This window comes from Mobula hypostoma, chromosome 14 (genome assembly GCF_963921235.1).
Source record: "Mobula hypostoma chromosome 14, sMobHyp1.1, whole genome shotgun sequence".
NCBI lineage: Eukaryota > Metazoa > Chordata > Chondrichthyes > Myliobatiformes > Myliobatidae > Mobula > Mobula hypostoma.
Genome location: NC_086110.1, coordinates 44863890 through 44878226, shown reverse-complemented (window position 1 = coordinate 44878226; position 14337 = coordinate 44863890). Strand labels below are relative to the sequence as shown.

The following is a 14337-nucleotide window of genomic DNA, read 5'->3' as shown; positions in this document are numbered from 1 at the left end:
GGAAATTTTGAGAGAGAAGAAAAGCAAAAATATGCTGGTAACACTCAGCAATCAGGCAGTGTTATTGTGGAGTGAGAAACAGAGTTAACTTTGAAAGTTCATTAATCTGAAATGTTAGCTATATTGATTTTCCTCATTGTAGTTGAGACATGCACACTTAATGAGAGAGGTTTGCAACTTTATAGTGTTTATCATAGTCTTTGGTCAACTTTTAAAATGCATCCTCTCATATGGGGATAGAGGGGATTACAGCTGCACAGCAAGGAATCAGCAAATGAGATTAATAACCACTCTGTTTTTGACAGACATTGATTATAAATTTTCTTAGAATGCTATTGTGTTTCACAGGATGCCTTTAGTTGACCTCCATCTAAAAAAGCCAAGGTTAACATCTTATTTGAAAGAGTTCTGTATTACCAGCCAGAAATAGCAATGCTTAAATTCATAGTAAGAATGTAAATGGTATGTGAATAGGGTACAGTATTGTTATTTTACCTCTTTACACTTTGTACCTCCTAAAATAAAATCTTGCTGCAATTCACCACCAACTCCCTTGTATCTTAAATCAATGGAATTAATTAATTCCCCATTCTTTCCTTATTCTTACAATTGCAGACATTGTTAATCACCTAATCATTGCTTGAATTGCTTGCTTATGGATCTTAACTTAGAATGACCATCCTGTCCTTTTTCCTGACCAATTTACTATGTGTAATTAGAAAATTATTGGCTGTTTGTATGGAATACTTTAATACTTCTTTGTCATTTTGTGTATGTCTTAGTTGTAGAAGCCAAAATAAGAATACAGATATTATCTTTCACAACTTAAATAGGATAATATTTTATGTGCAGGTGCCCAGGATGATCTACAAAAGGTTACAAAAGTTGCTTATTCCATGGCAAAATGTTATGGGATGGTTGAAGCAATTGGTCATGTATCATTTCCTGATACAGAGGAGCAAGGTGTAATTGGTCGACGACCCTTCAGCCAGGGACTTCAGAAGCACATGGACCACGTAAGTATAAAGTGGTTGAGGACTCCCAAAGCATCCTTTCTTGCCACTTTGTTTAGAGAATCTTTGTTAGCAATTTGGAGTAAGGTACCAAGCTTCATTAAGAATAAATTTGAATAACGTGTGTTCCTTTAATTATGTAGTTTAATTTTTAAAAATCATGTGCTGTTTGTACTGTAGCTCTTTGTGAACTGGCTTTACTTGAGTTTGGCTAGGATCACTTTCCTGATGAGCGAGATAACTAGGGCTGAAGATGAGGCTTTTAAATTAAATCCGTCCTTCTGAGGGTTTTTTTTAAAGTTAAAGAAAAAGAGTGGCAAAATGTTTGTCAAAAAGGAAGAGTGCATGTAAACAAGTCATAACAAAAAAGATTATGAAAAAGAAAATCTAGGATGCATGTTGTATTTGTATCAAAGTAGGTGAGTTAATAGCACAAATAGGAGAGCAAAGCCAATACGGAGGATTGGTTGCAAAGTGGCCAAGATTGGGAATTAAGTGTTCCAAGATACTTGTGAGATGCTTATGGAAAGGATGAGCAAAATGGAAGAAGCGGTGGAAACTACTTCTTTTGAGGTATGATTCTTCTGCTAAGCTGCGTGCCATTGGAACCTCTGATTTACATTTTGTTGCTGTGTTGTGGGCTGACTGGAGTGATCTGGCGCTTAGCTGTCCCCGGGGGAGTTTGAGGTTTGGAGCAGTGTGTGTGGCCTGGAGACAGGACACAAGCCCATGATCGACTCCATTGCTTCTCTCCAATTGAAGTCAACAAATGAGAGTGGAGGTTGTTCAGCGCCATCTGCCTGTGTTAGGTTGGTCATCCTCTCCCTCTCACTAGCTGCTGTTGGAGAAAAGTGTAGGAGTCTTGGGATCTACATTGCCAGGATTGATTGGCGAGGCTGTGGACTCGTTTTGGGTAACTTTGAGGTTCATGTTGCACGTGTGCCTGGATTCTGGTTACTTTTTATTTTGCTGTTTTTGAGTGGTCTGAGCAGGGCAATCGATGCGGACTGGGGCACTTCGGCAAAGAATGGCTCTTCGGCCTGCATTGGATAGCAGTGCAGCGATGAACTGAACACTACTGGTTTGATGTTTGATGCTCTGTGTGTCATTTGGTTGCCTTCTGCCGTTTGAACACGTTGTTCTTTTTTTTTCCCCTTAAGAGTTTTGTTTTCTTGAATGGGTTCCATCGTGTTTCTTTGTTTTATGGCTGCCTGCAGGAGGACAAATCTTAGAATTGAAATCTTTATACGTACTTTGATAATAATCGTACTTTGCATAACCCAGATATTCTAACAAAAAATGATACAGGAAGTAAGCCTTACAGCAATAGTAGAGAAAACACTGGAATCCATTTTTGAGGGCACTTGGAAAATAGGTAGTTGGACAGACATATAATGAACTTATGAAAAAGAAACGAAATTTGAAATCCTGCTGGAATTTTGAGGTTGTAGCTGATAGAATGGATGTGGGTGAATCTGCAATAGTATATCTGGCCTGTCAGAAGGCATAAATAAGATGACACTCAAAAGTTGTCAAAGTTAGAACTTGCAGTATTAAGGATGATGTGCTGACATGAGATGAAGACGAAAAATGTATCTGCTATTTTCAGAGTGCCATGGGGTACCAGCTGTTCACAATCTACTTTGTAATCTGAAAAATGGGACCAGGTGTCATATACCCAAGTTTGCTGATAATACAAAACTAGGTGGCATTGTGGGCAGAATGACTTCAAGGCTATATGGACAGTGAGGGGAGGTGAAGTGCTATATGGTATTTCAATCTGGAAGAAAGAAAAACGAAATACATTAGATTATGAGGACATGCAGTCCTCTTTTATTGTCATTTAGTAATGCATGCATTAATAAATGATACAATGTTCCTCCAGAATGGTATCACAGAAACACGAGACAAACTAAGACTAAAAAAAACTGACAAAAACCACATAATTATAACATATAGTTACAACAGTGCAAAGCAATACCATAATTTGACAAAGAACAGACCATGGGCACGGTAAAAAAAGAAGTCTCAAAGTCTCTTGAAAATCCCATCATCTCATGCGGACAGTAGAAGGAAGAAAAACTCTCCCTGCCATGAATTTCCAGCGCCGCAAACTTGCCGATGCAGCACCCTGGAAGCACCCGACCACAGCCGACTCTTATTTAAAAACTGAGAGATTGAAGGCTGCTGGTGATGCTTATCGAATTACTGAGTCTTTGGTGTCCTTTTGCCTCAGTCTCTGAAAGCTGATATGCAGATACATCATGTTTAGGAAGGCAAACAGTACATTATCCCATATGAAACTCCTACACATCTTTTGTATTTTTTTTAAACTAGTGCCACTCAGATGGAAAACTGATTGGATGTGGAGAGGTTCACCAAATTGATTGCTTGGATGGGTGGGTCTATTGTATGAGACTCATATTTATTGTGTGACGTGATCAAACTGGGCTCTGATATAAAACCAGAAAATGCTGAGGGCACTAAGGTCAGGCAGCATGTGTGTAGAGGGCAGGGGGGAAAGAATTCTTCTTTAATTTCAGGTAAAAGACCTTTAACCAGAGTGAGAAAATAAGTTATTTTTTAAGTTGTGGAGGGACTGGGTGAGAGATATCTTGACTTTGAAAAATTAAAAGTTGATATAATTGAAATGTACAGAATTATTTAAGGAGCTTCACAAGTTACTCTAAATCTAGATATAGAGTACATAGTCTTAACACAAGGATTGGCCATTCAGGGCTGGGATGAGGAATTTCTTCAAGTGGCTAGTAAATCTTTAGAATCCTCTACTCATGACAGTTGTGGAGCTTCAGTTGCTGAATATATTAAAGAAACAGATCATTAAAGTAACTGTTCAGGGAATACAGGAAAACAACATTAGAACAGAAAAATGCTGACAGGAAAGATCAGACATGATCTTTATTGAATGGTCGAACAAACACAAGGAACCTACTCCTTTTTCTTATCAATGTATCGTGTGATACAGAAGTAGATATACTTGTGCATTTGTAGATCTTGAAATGTAATTTGTGTTTTTGTGGAGAAGTGCATTTTGTTATCCTTGATTGACATTGGTTCTTTTGGAAGTACTGTTGACTTAGTATTCTATGATATAGATGTTAATAAAAAAGAGTAAATGTTTCATGACATGATTGATAATTTGGATCACTTTCATAACTTTAATGGGCATGCTCAGTTATACTTCACTGATTTTCAATTCTATAGGAAGTCAAGTTGCTGGTGGCTCGTGCTTACAGACACACAGAGAAATTGATAATGGATAACAGGGACAAACTTAATACAGTAAGTATTTTGTTGCTGCTTATTCTGTAACTGCACACTGGAATTAAGGGAATGGAATGAATGTTTTCTTCATTAAGATACAGACGATGATATTTGGGCACAAAAAAGCCTAAATTTTTAATGTTGGTTTAAATTTTGTTTTCAACTGTTTTGTCTGGAATGTTACGTACCCCGTAACTGGGTTGTCAAACCAGCAGAAATGGAACACTCGTTGGAGTCTGTGATTACTAGAAACTAATAAAGTTTTATTAACAAAAATAAGCAATACAGTACACTAACTGCAAGGATATAAATGTAACAGGTTAGCAATGATAGTATACACATATACACAGACATAGGGTAATAGGAATCAACCAAGCTCTATCGCAGTCTAGGGGTAAAATGATCAGTCTTAAGGTGAAGCAGAGTTCAGTTCAGTCTAGTGTAGTTCGAAGTAATCGCAGTTGTTGTACCGTTGGGGGGGGAGAGAGAGAGAGAGTGAGAGATACAGTTGAGGTTTCAGGCAAACCTTTCGATGCCTTCTGATCCCGCTGTGGTCACCGACTGTGATCCCTCCATTCCAGATGCGACCGTTCTTCCGTGGTGAACCCGGCACCCAGGCAAGGGCAGACACACAATAGGTCCCCACTGGTTGTACCTTTACACCCTGTGATCCTCTGGCCGATTCCCGTGAATCGGTCCTCCAAACTCCCACCAACTTGTGGGGCACAATGCTCTTTCCAGGGTCTCGTGGCGTGTGTGTCGTCCCTTAGCAAACCCGCTATTTTTATCCCCCTGATGGGGTATCACCTGTCCATCAAACTTCACACTTCCTATTGTCTCAGCAGGATTGTTAATGAACAGTTCAGGTTCGAAGCAAACTGTCTGTGGCAGACGCTAACATACTGAATTATGTGTCTCTCTCTCGTTATCTGTCTCTTCTCCCATAAGCACTTTGAATGGCTCTCCGTTGTCTCTCGTTATCTCTCTCATTAACATCATCCGTTCTGCAGCTCTGCTTGGCTTCACACGACAGGAATTAATGGTGATAATTGACATTTAGGATAAAATCCAGTCCCATAAGCGGTAGAACTATCCCTCACAGCACCAGAAATCCAAGATCTACCCACAACGCAGTATTGTCTGTGTGGAGTTAGCATGTTCTCCCTGTGTGGGATGCTCTGATTTCCTGTGAAATCTTAACGATGTGGGTTGGTAGGTTAAGTGGCCAGTCTTGCATATAGTTAGGTGCTAGAACATGGGGGCAAATTGATGGATTATAGTGAAATAGCCTATTAAGTAAATTTGTAGGGCAAAGGAATTGCTTTGCGTCGGTAATCAATTGATGGGCTTCATTACCCCAATTTACATAATAAAAAAACATTTTTTTTAAGACTGTGTTTTCAGTCATGTTGAATGAAATGCTGTTCTTTCTGCCACAGTTGGCATCCAATACTGCGAGAGCTGGTGTTCTAGATATTTGGCAGTGCTTGGCTCAAGATAAATGTAGGAATACTCTTTGCATCGCTTTTTAGAGGGAGACTTGCAGATTTCCAGCTGATTAGCCTTTTGCTGGGATAGAATTGCTTCATTCTTTCAAGTATTCTGATTTAACTTTCACTTGTTTCTGTTGGATAATAATTCACATCTTAGTTATTTCACCTGCACAATTTCCTGCCAGCACAGAGACAATTTAAAAAAAACATTAGAACTTTCTTCTTCCCCACCCCCCCATGTATCATTTCCCAAGGTATTGTATTACAGACAATACTAATTTCATTTGTTTACCAGATATAGAAAAATGTTTGTTTGAAGTGATGTTGCTAAAAAATAGACCTGGAGAGTTTAAAATTGAAACAGTTTTCTTTTTGCAAAAAAATTAATTTGTTTTATTTAACCAGTGTCGCTTTTGAAGTCCTCTCAGATTACTGAGGAGAGACTCCACCTGCCTATCATATGTAACTTCAAATGCCACACTTGCATGAAGTAAAATTCACCCATTTTAAGTAGCAAAGTAAGAATGTTCAAGTTGGCCTTTTTTTCCTCCTCCCTCAGTCAAGTCCTTGGCAGGGTTGACAAGTGCTCCCAAATGCACTGTCCTTATCCAGGGAAGCCAATTGATTACAAAGGTGCTGGCCATATAACATTAAATCTCAAGCTTTTGGAAAGCTATTTTGGAGCAAAACTAATCACCAGCCATTGTTTGTTCTGTGATTCCTGAAAATGGAGTATTCTGCAAAAATGAGCTGTATTTACACTATCTGCTCTGGTCATGAAATTTGCTAAACTATTGCAGAGTTAGTGCGGTTCACTTTTACATGGGCAAATCTTACAAAAATCTTTCCACTTACGTGGTTTGCTTGTAGCCAGTAGATAGAAGAATTAAGAAACACCAACAATATAGAAGCTAGAATTTGTTTTCCTATAGCAAATAACAGATGGACACTGGGAGAGAAATTAAGAGACTGTCTGCAAGGGATGACTTTATTATTATTCCAGTGAATGTCCCTGCAGAAAGAGGGGTAGAGATAGATCTTAGGTACCAGGAATGGCAATACTTTGACAATCTTAAGACTTAATTTCTGGAATTATTACCATTCTACCTCTAATTAACCAGTCACCCTATTTTAATTAAAAACACTTATGAATATGCCTACTTTAAATGTACTAAATGGAAGTAGTCCAAGAGTGTAAGAACATGTATGTAAAGAGCAGCAGGCTATTTGGCCCCATGAGTCTGCTGCTTCATTTAGTAGGATTGTAATGGTGTAACCTCCACTCTGGTTCCCATGTTCCTGTGTTAATCTTTCAGCATGTTGCTCATAAAGCATCTTTTTGCCTGTGCCTTAAAGATTTGATCTCTTTCCACTGCTCTTTGAGGAAGAAAATTCCAAAGACCTGTGACTCTAAAGAAAAATGTTCACCTCATCTGTCTTAAGTATTTAAATAGTGTCCTATACCTTTATAGGTTTTCCCACAAAGTACATCTTTTTCATGTCTACCCTGTCAAGACCAGCCAGGTCTTAATCTGTATTTAGATCAAGGCCTTTTTTCACTTTTCTGAATTCCAGCAGGAACATGCCAGCCTTTCAAATCTTTCCTGATTAGACAACACAACCGTTCCAGATAGTATGCAAACATGAGGAAATCTGCAGATGCTGGAAATTCAAGCAACACACATAAAAAATTCTGGTGAACGCAGCAGGCCAGGCAGCATCTATAGGAAGAGGTACAGTTGACGTTTTGGGCCTAGACCCTTCATCAGGAAGGGTCTCGGCCTGAAACGTCGACTGTACCTCTTCCTATAGATGCTACCATTCCAGATATTAGTCTAGTAAGTTTTCTTTGAACTGCTACCACATTAACATCTGCTCTCAAATAAAGAGAAAGTACTCCAGATGTGGTCTCAAATATCCCTATAACTGAAGCAAAATCACCCTACTTAATTCAGTTTCACCAGCAATTAATGATAACATTCTATTAGTTTTCTAATTATATTCTGTACTTGCATGTATATGTATATCATATGTAGATTCTTTGCCTTCTCACATGCTGTATTTTTCAATTACAATTGCCTCCAAATTTAAGCATTTACTCTGGTTTATCAGTTCAAGTTCTATCAAAGGTGTAATTTTGAGATTAGAATGATGATTCGTGACACATTTGAAATAATTATTAGAGCTTATAAATTCAATTTCAGCTTGCAAATGCACTTGTGGAGAGAGAAGTTCTAAATTATGATGACATTGAGTCACTTATTGGGCCACCACTCCTTGGCCCAAAGAAGAGAATACCACCCCAGAGCTGGATTGAAGCTGAGAAGGATAAGCAAGATACTAGAGAGAATGAGCCTCCAGCAAGACCTCTTCAGGACAGCGACCAAAATCTACATCCTGTTTAAAATGGCTGTTTGGAAAAGCTGAGGTGATTGTTGCAGTTTTGCAAAAGGATGGATGAACCATTATGAACAATGGTAGGGATGTGATTAGAGGAACCAAAGGGGTGAAATTACTATTTGATTATGTACTATTGGGCATCTCAAGTGAACTGAGCATGAAAGCCTTTGTTGACAATCCAGTGCAGTACAGGAAATTAGAAATGCCATCTTTCAGAAGATGAAATAAACTAATTGATTTCTTGAATGAACATCAAAGATCTCAATTCACGAGTTTAATGGGGATAAGGAAAATTATCGCTGTTTATGGGCCTTTATTCTACAAAAGCAGATTATCTGGTCATCACAGTGCTTTTGGAGGAGCTAGCTGTGTGCAAGTATTAGCTTCATGATTTCCTGTGTTCTAGGATAACCAGAACCTTGAAAGGTGAGCAGTAAATCCAAAATCCTTTTTATAGAGATCTAAACAAATAGAACCAAAATAGGAAAATTTTTAAAAATTATTTTGGAAATCTGAAATAAGAACAGAAAATGCTGGAAATTCTCATTGGTCAGGCAGCATCTTTGGCAAGAGTTACAGTTAATTGTTTTAGATTGAAGACCCTTCATCTATTCTGGTTTTATATTAGAACGAAAATATGGTTATGTGCAAAAGTAGATAGACACTATATGATTAACTGTCACAGAGACTTAAGTTATTTCCTCTTCTGTCCTGTTTCTATTGTTTGATCAACATGAAATGTGATTGATTGTAGTTTACATTTCACTGTTACTGCATTGATTTCCCCATAAGGGATTTTTTGCCCTTTGGGTTCAGCGTAGTTGTGATTTTTCATTATTAATTATTTAGAGATCACTGCCTTTCATTGGAAGGCCGGTTAAAATAGATATAGATATATCTTCAGTAATTTTCCGTTAATATTTCTTCTCTTTCCTTCAGGAAAAGGCTTTCCATTTTTTTTTGCACTAGGACATGGATTTACATTTTATTTACTCCACCAGTAAATGGATGATGAATAAAATTGCCTTTGAAAGTAATCTGTTCTGGTTCTAACAAAAATGTTTGGTCTGTGATGTGTAAATTATGTTCAAATGGCTATTGTGAATATTTGTACAGCAAGATAATCGATTTAATATCTTCCATGTAAAATGAGCTATTGTACATGTGCTTCTAATCTCAATGAAAATTGTTAACTGATCTAAGACTTTCCCAAGTTTTTACTAAAACAGTTTAGAACATATAGTTGATATAGATAATTTTAATGACCTAATTAAGGTAATTTACGATGCTTTGAATTTCTGCATAAATAAAATCTTTGTATGACTTAGATTAATGTGTATGTATTTATTAAAAAATCAATCTACCTTCAAACGGATCAAGTTATGCCCTACAACAAAGGTAAAAAGATTCCATTGCACAATTCAGAAAATAAAGGTAAATTCTGTATACTAGCTGATATTTAATGACAAATGCAGCCATGTTGTGTTAATGTTAATTGATTCCTGTCTATTCAAACTAGGTACAGGTTACCTACTGGAAGTTCTCACAAATGCAATAATTCCCACACTTAAATACTTCATTTGCTATTCATTGCAGCTTATTCTTTGTCCATTGTGTTAGTTTTATTTACAATTGCCTGATTTTAGCTACAAAAATAACATTCAGATATGTTCCAAAGATGGTTTCCTATATGGGATTGTTCATCCACTTCTGAAAGATTCCTCATCTAGACTAAGTTTTTTTTCTTGGGTGAACAAGTAGCAGCGATACTATAGAGTTAATATTTCAAATTAACAAGTTAGTAATTACCTTCCTCCAAATATTCTCCTACTTGTTGCATTTTTTGTCTGGCTAAGATATCCAGCATGGGTAGTATTTCAAAGTTCAAAGTAAATTTATTATCAAAGTAACTATACATCACTATATACAACCCTGAGATTCATTTTCTTGCAGGCATACTCAATAAATCCATATTCGAATCAGTGAAAAACCTCACCAACTGGGGATTCAACCAGTGTGCAAAAGACAACAAAGTCTGCAAATATAAAAAGATAGAATAATAGTAATAAACAAATATGCAATAAATATCAAACATGAGATGAAGAGTCCTTGAAAATGCAAGTATAGGTTGTGGGATTTCAGTGATGGGGCAGGTGAAGTGAAGTATTTGGTTCTTAGTTCAGATCATTTCCCTCCCTGAGCAATGAAGAAAAAAATCTCCAGTACTTTATTTCTGATAGCAGATTTGTATTGGAATCTGTGTCTATGAGTAGATATTGTCTTTGTAATGTCCTAAATTTGGAAAGTCTGTCATAGATCATTGCCTGGTTCTGTATGAAAATGCATGGCACTTTGTAGCAATGAATTAGGGTGTATTAATAGTGGTGGGCACAGATGTATTAGTAGCTTTAACCTTTTTTTTGTTGACATGAAATTGGGAGCGACAAAGTTTAAGAACAGTATATCTCATGGTGGGGAATGGTCAGCTGTTTGGAGTATTACATTAAGTGTAATTCTTGCCTCAGACCGAATGGTTTGTATGCTGTGTAATGAATGGAAGAGGTATGAGAGCCTGCTATGGATTCTGACTTTCTCTTCCACTTCCAAATGATGTTGTAATAGCAACATCTCAGTATTGCTTCCACACTGTAAGCCATGGATTTCACTTGGGGCATTTTTGCAGTGTTATTCAGCAAATTACACAAATTATTTCATTTCTGAGTTCCAGGCCGGTGTGGCCCATCCTCATTTGATGTGATTATTCGGCATAGGTTTTATTTGTACTGAATCCAATCTTGGGTAGATTTTCTCTACAGCCCTCAATCAATAAAGAACAATATTTATGTATTACAACCTGCCATCTGTGAACATATGAATCCAAGATCATGACTGTTTTCATTATAAATGATTTTTTATTTATGTGTTTTCAGCAGCTTTTCAAATGCTAGCATCTTAAACATTTTACTTGAACATGTGTACTCTCATTGTCCTATCACAGAAACAACTAATTTAAATGCATGTGGTATCAATTTATACAATTGGAAAAAATATTTTCTCCATATATTCTTCTGACATGCAAAAAGGTCATTTTATTCATGGACTCCATGATGGCTTACAGAATAATCCCATTCCCCATTAATTTTCCCCAGTTTGTAACACTTGCAAGCTGTGGCCAATTTGCATGCCTTTGGGATACGGGGAAAACAGTGCATCTGTGGGGAAACCCTTGCAGTCTCAGAAACCACCCTGCAGTACCACATATCAGGATTGAACCCAATTTGCTGGGGCATTGAAAGACCACTCTGCCAGGTTTTCCACAAACTTGTAGGGGTATTAACCAGACTATTATGAAATATTATGAAATATGAACAGCTGCCGCTGTTACTGTGTGGTCCAGAATCTCCGGAGAAGGCCCTGAATCCTCGGATTGCTTGTTTCGGCGGCTGGGATGAGGTCGATGGTGCTCGGGAGGCTGTATTGGAGGGGCTGGTCAGAGGCTTGAAGTTTTCGGACGGACAGACGGACTCAGTGCATCGGATCCAATGCATCGGCAGTTGTCGGTACCTGGAGGTTTATGGCAGGGAGTTTCTCCCCTTGCCTGCTGCTATCGGGGACTCAGGAGTCGATCAACTCGGGACTTTTGACCGTGCCCGTGGTCTGTTCTTTATCAAATTATGGTATTGCTTTGCACTGCTGTAACTATATGTTATAATTTTGTGGTTCTGTCAGTGTTAGTCTTTGGTTTGTCCTGTTTTTCTGTGATAATCATTCTGGAGGAACATTGTATCATTTCTTAATACATGCATGCATTTCTAAATGACAATAAATGAGGACAGATGGTTCTCATAAATTAATCTAATCTAAAAATAATTCTCCCTTCCAGCCGAGTTTCATTGTGATATCCATCAGTACCACTGGAACAGGCAGACAGAACTACAACTGAACATCCCATCTGGGATGCACTTTTACAATAAGACCAACATGAGAAAATCTGCAGATGCTGAAAATGTGACATTTGCAAATTACAATATGACATTGTAACAAAAGCTGCTTCTTAATCAGTTTCATATCAAAAACTATATTATTTGTTTCTAGAGTGACTTCTAGAATAAACCATGGACACACTTTCTGAAAGAAAGACTTAATGATTAAATTTCAGCCATAATACCTTACTAAACTATTGATGCAGGCTTACTTCTTCACCTTTGATTCACTTCTTCGCCTTTCCAGCCCATCCCCTCCCTGCTTCCCCTCCCCCACCCCTTTATCTTTCCCCTTCCTGGTTTTTCACCTGGAACCTACCGCCTTCTCCTTCCCACCCTCCCCCCACCTTCTTTATAGGGCCTCTGCCTCCTCCCTCTTCAGTCCTGACGAAGGGTTCCGGCCCGAAACGTTGACTGATCGTTTCCACGGATGCTGCCCGACCGGCTGAGTTCCTCCAGCGAAATGTTGCTTTGACCCCAGCATCTGCAGGTTATTCTGCGACCTCGAAATAGAGCTGCCCGGCCCTTTTGCTCCGGTAGGTGTCGCTGCTGAGGCTGGCCGTGCGCATGCGTCGGGCTGTCGCGTCCCGATTTCCATCATGGCCGATCGGGTCTCGGGTGAAAGCCAACCTGTTGATTTTCGGCGAATGAGCAATTTTATACGAATATATAACCCTGAACTTTGCCTGCATTCTGTAAGTTAGCGCATTTTAACTCGATTGAGCCAAAAAAAGTGCCGCTATAATGCACCGTTTGCGCTGATTGGAGGTCACAAACAGACAGCATGAGAGTTTTAGTAGTATATAGAAGATAGATACCTAGCTACTAAGATATTGATGTAGATTAACATGACTTTTGCTAAAAGATTATTTGTCTCTTTGCACCACCAACTGGTTGCTGATAGAAATAGCATGATTATTCCAATGCAATTAATCGAGCTAAAGATGTAACATGAATTTTTAATATTCATTAAGATTCTATAAAGTAGGGGACATGATCTGTGGGAATTTGTACAGTTTAAGTCAGTACTTTCAGAGGAGATGAAATATGTTTTTTTTAAAAAGATAGCAATAAGCTTTACACCTAAACAATTTATCAGAATCAAGGTTAATATCACAGGCATATGTCGTAAATTTTTTTTGTGGCAGCATGTGCATTGCAATATATGATTTAAAAAAAACTATAAATTACAATAAGAATAAAAAAAATGAATTAAGTAATGCAAAAAGAGTGGGGAAAATACTGAATTAGTTTCTTTGTCCATTCAGATATCTGATGGCAGAGGGGAAGAAGCTTTTCCTGAAACATTGAGAGTGTGTATTCAGGCTCCTGTACCACCTCCTTGATGGTAGCAATGAGAAGAGGGCATGTCCTGGGTGATGGATTTCCTTAATGATGGATACTGCCTTTTCGAGGTATCATGTTTTGAAGGCATCCTGGATGCTGGGGAGGCTCGTGCTCATTATAGAATCGGCAGTGTTTACAACTTGCCACAGCTTTTACATTTGTGATGCAGAGTGTATATGAGGCAGGTGAATAAATTCATGATTTTTTCTGAAAATCAACTTTAATATAAATACAAATATATTATAAAGCAAATTATTATTGTAATACGTATAATTTTTACCAACTAAGTGGCATAAACTTCAAGAATGTAGGATAATTACATATATAAAAAAGACATTTTGGTATTCAGTTCATCTGGCAAGCTTGAAATTTGAAGGCTTTTAATTAAAGTTAAAATGCAACAAATGGTATAAGAGTCTTGCAAATTGCGCTGTCCACCTATTGAACTTAGCTGTGTCTACTTGCAGCAAAATTCTGGTAATATTAGGAAGAATGAGAGAATCACTTACTTTTCTAAAGGCAAAAATTAAATGTCAATTGCAACAGCTTTCAGAACTTCAGGACATTCCAAAAAGGATTACACTCAATGCATTTTATTGATGTCACTGTGATGCTGAGATAAATAGTTATAAAGGATACATGATCTTTTACATTCAGCAGAAGAGAACAGAAGAGCATCATGGTTTAACATCACATTAAAAAAAAATGTAAGCTCTGACCGTCGAGCATCCCATTAAAGGTTTTTTCTTGTTACTTTGGATTTAAGCCTTCTGATTCATTGTCAGATGTAGTCAGTCCCTTTTGTCTGGGTATAAC

The 14337-nt window shown here is 37.8% G+C and overlaps 1 protein-coding gene across 2 annotated transcripts in view; it reads left to right on the top strand.

The window, feature by feature from the left end:
• The window catches only part of spg7 (SPG7 matrix AAA peptidase subunit, paraplegin), a 35069-nt gene extending 25557 nt beyond the window's left edge, over positions 1–9512 (top strand). For both annotated transcript variants that reach the window (XM_063067043.1, XM_063067042.1), the window contains exons 15-17: positions 853–1016; positions 4239–4316; positions 7996–9512. In XM_063067043.1, coding sequence (XP_062923113.1) covers positions 853–1016; positions 4239–4316; positions 7996–8196 — 443 coding nt within the window. In that variant the 3' untranslated portion in view covers positions 8197–9512. The remainder of the gene's footprint in view (positions 1–852; positions 1017–4238; positions 4317–7995) is intronic.
• Positions 9513–14337: the final 4825 nt, after the last annotated feature.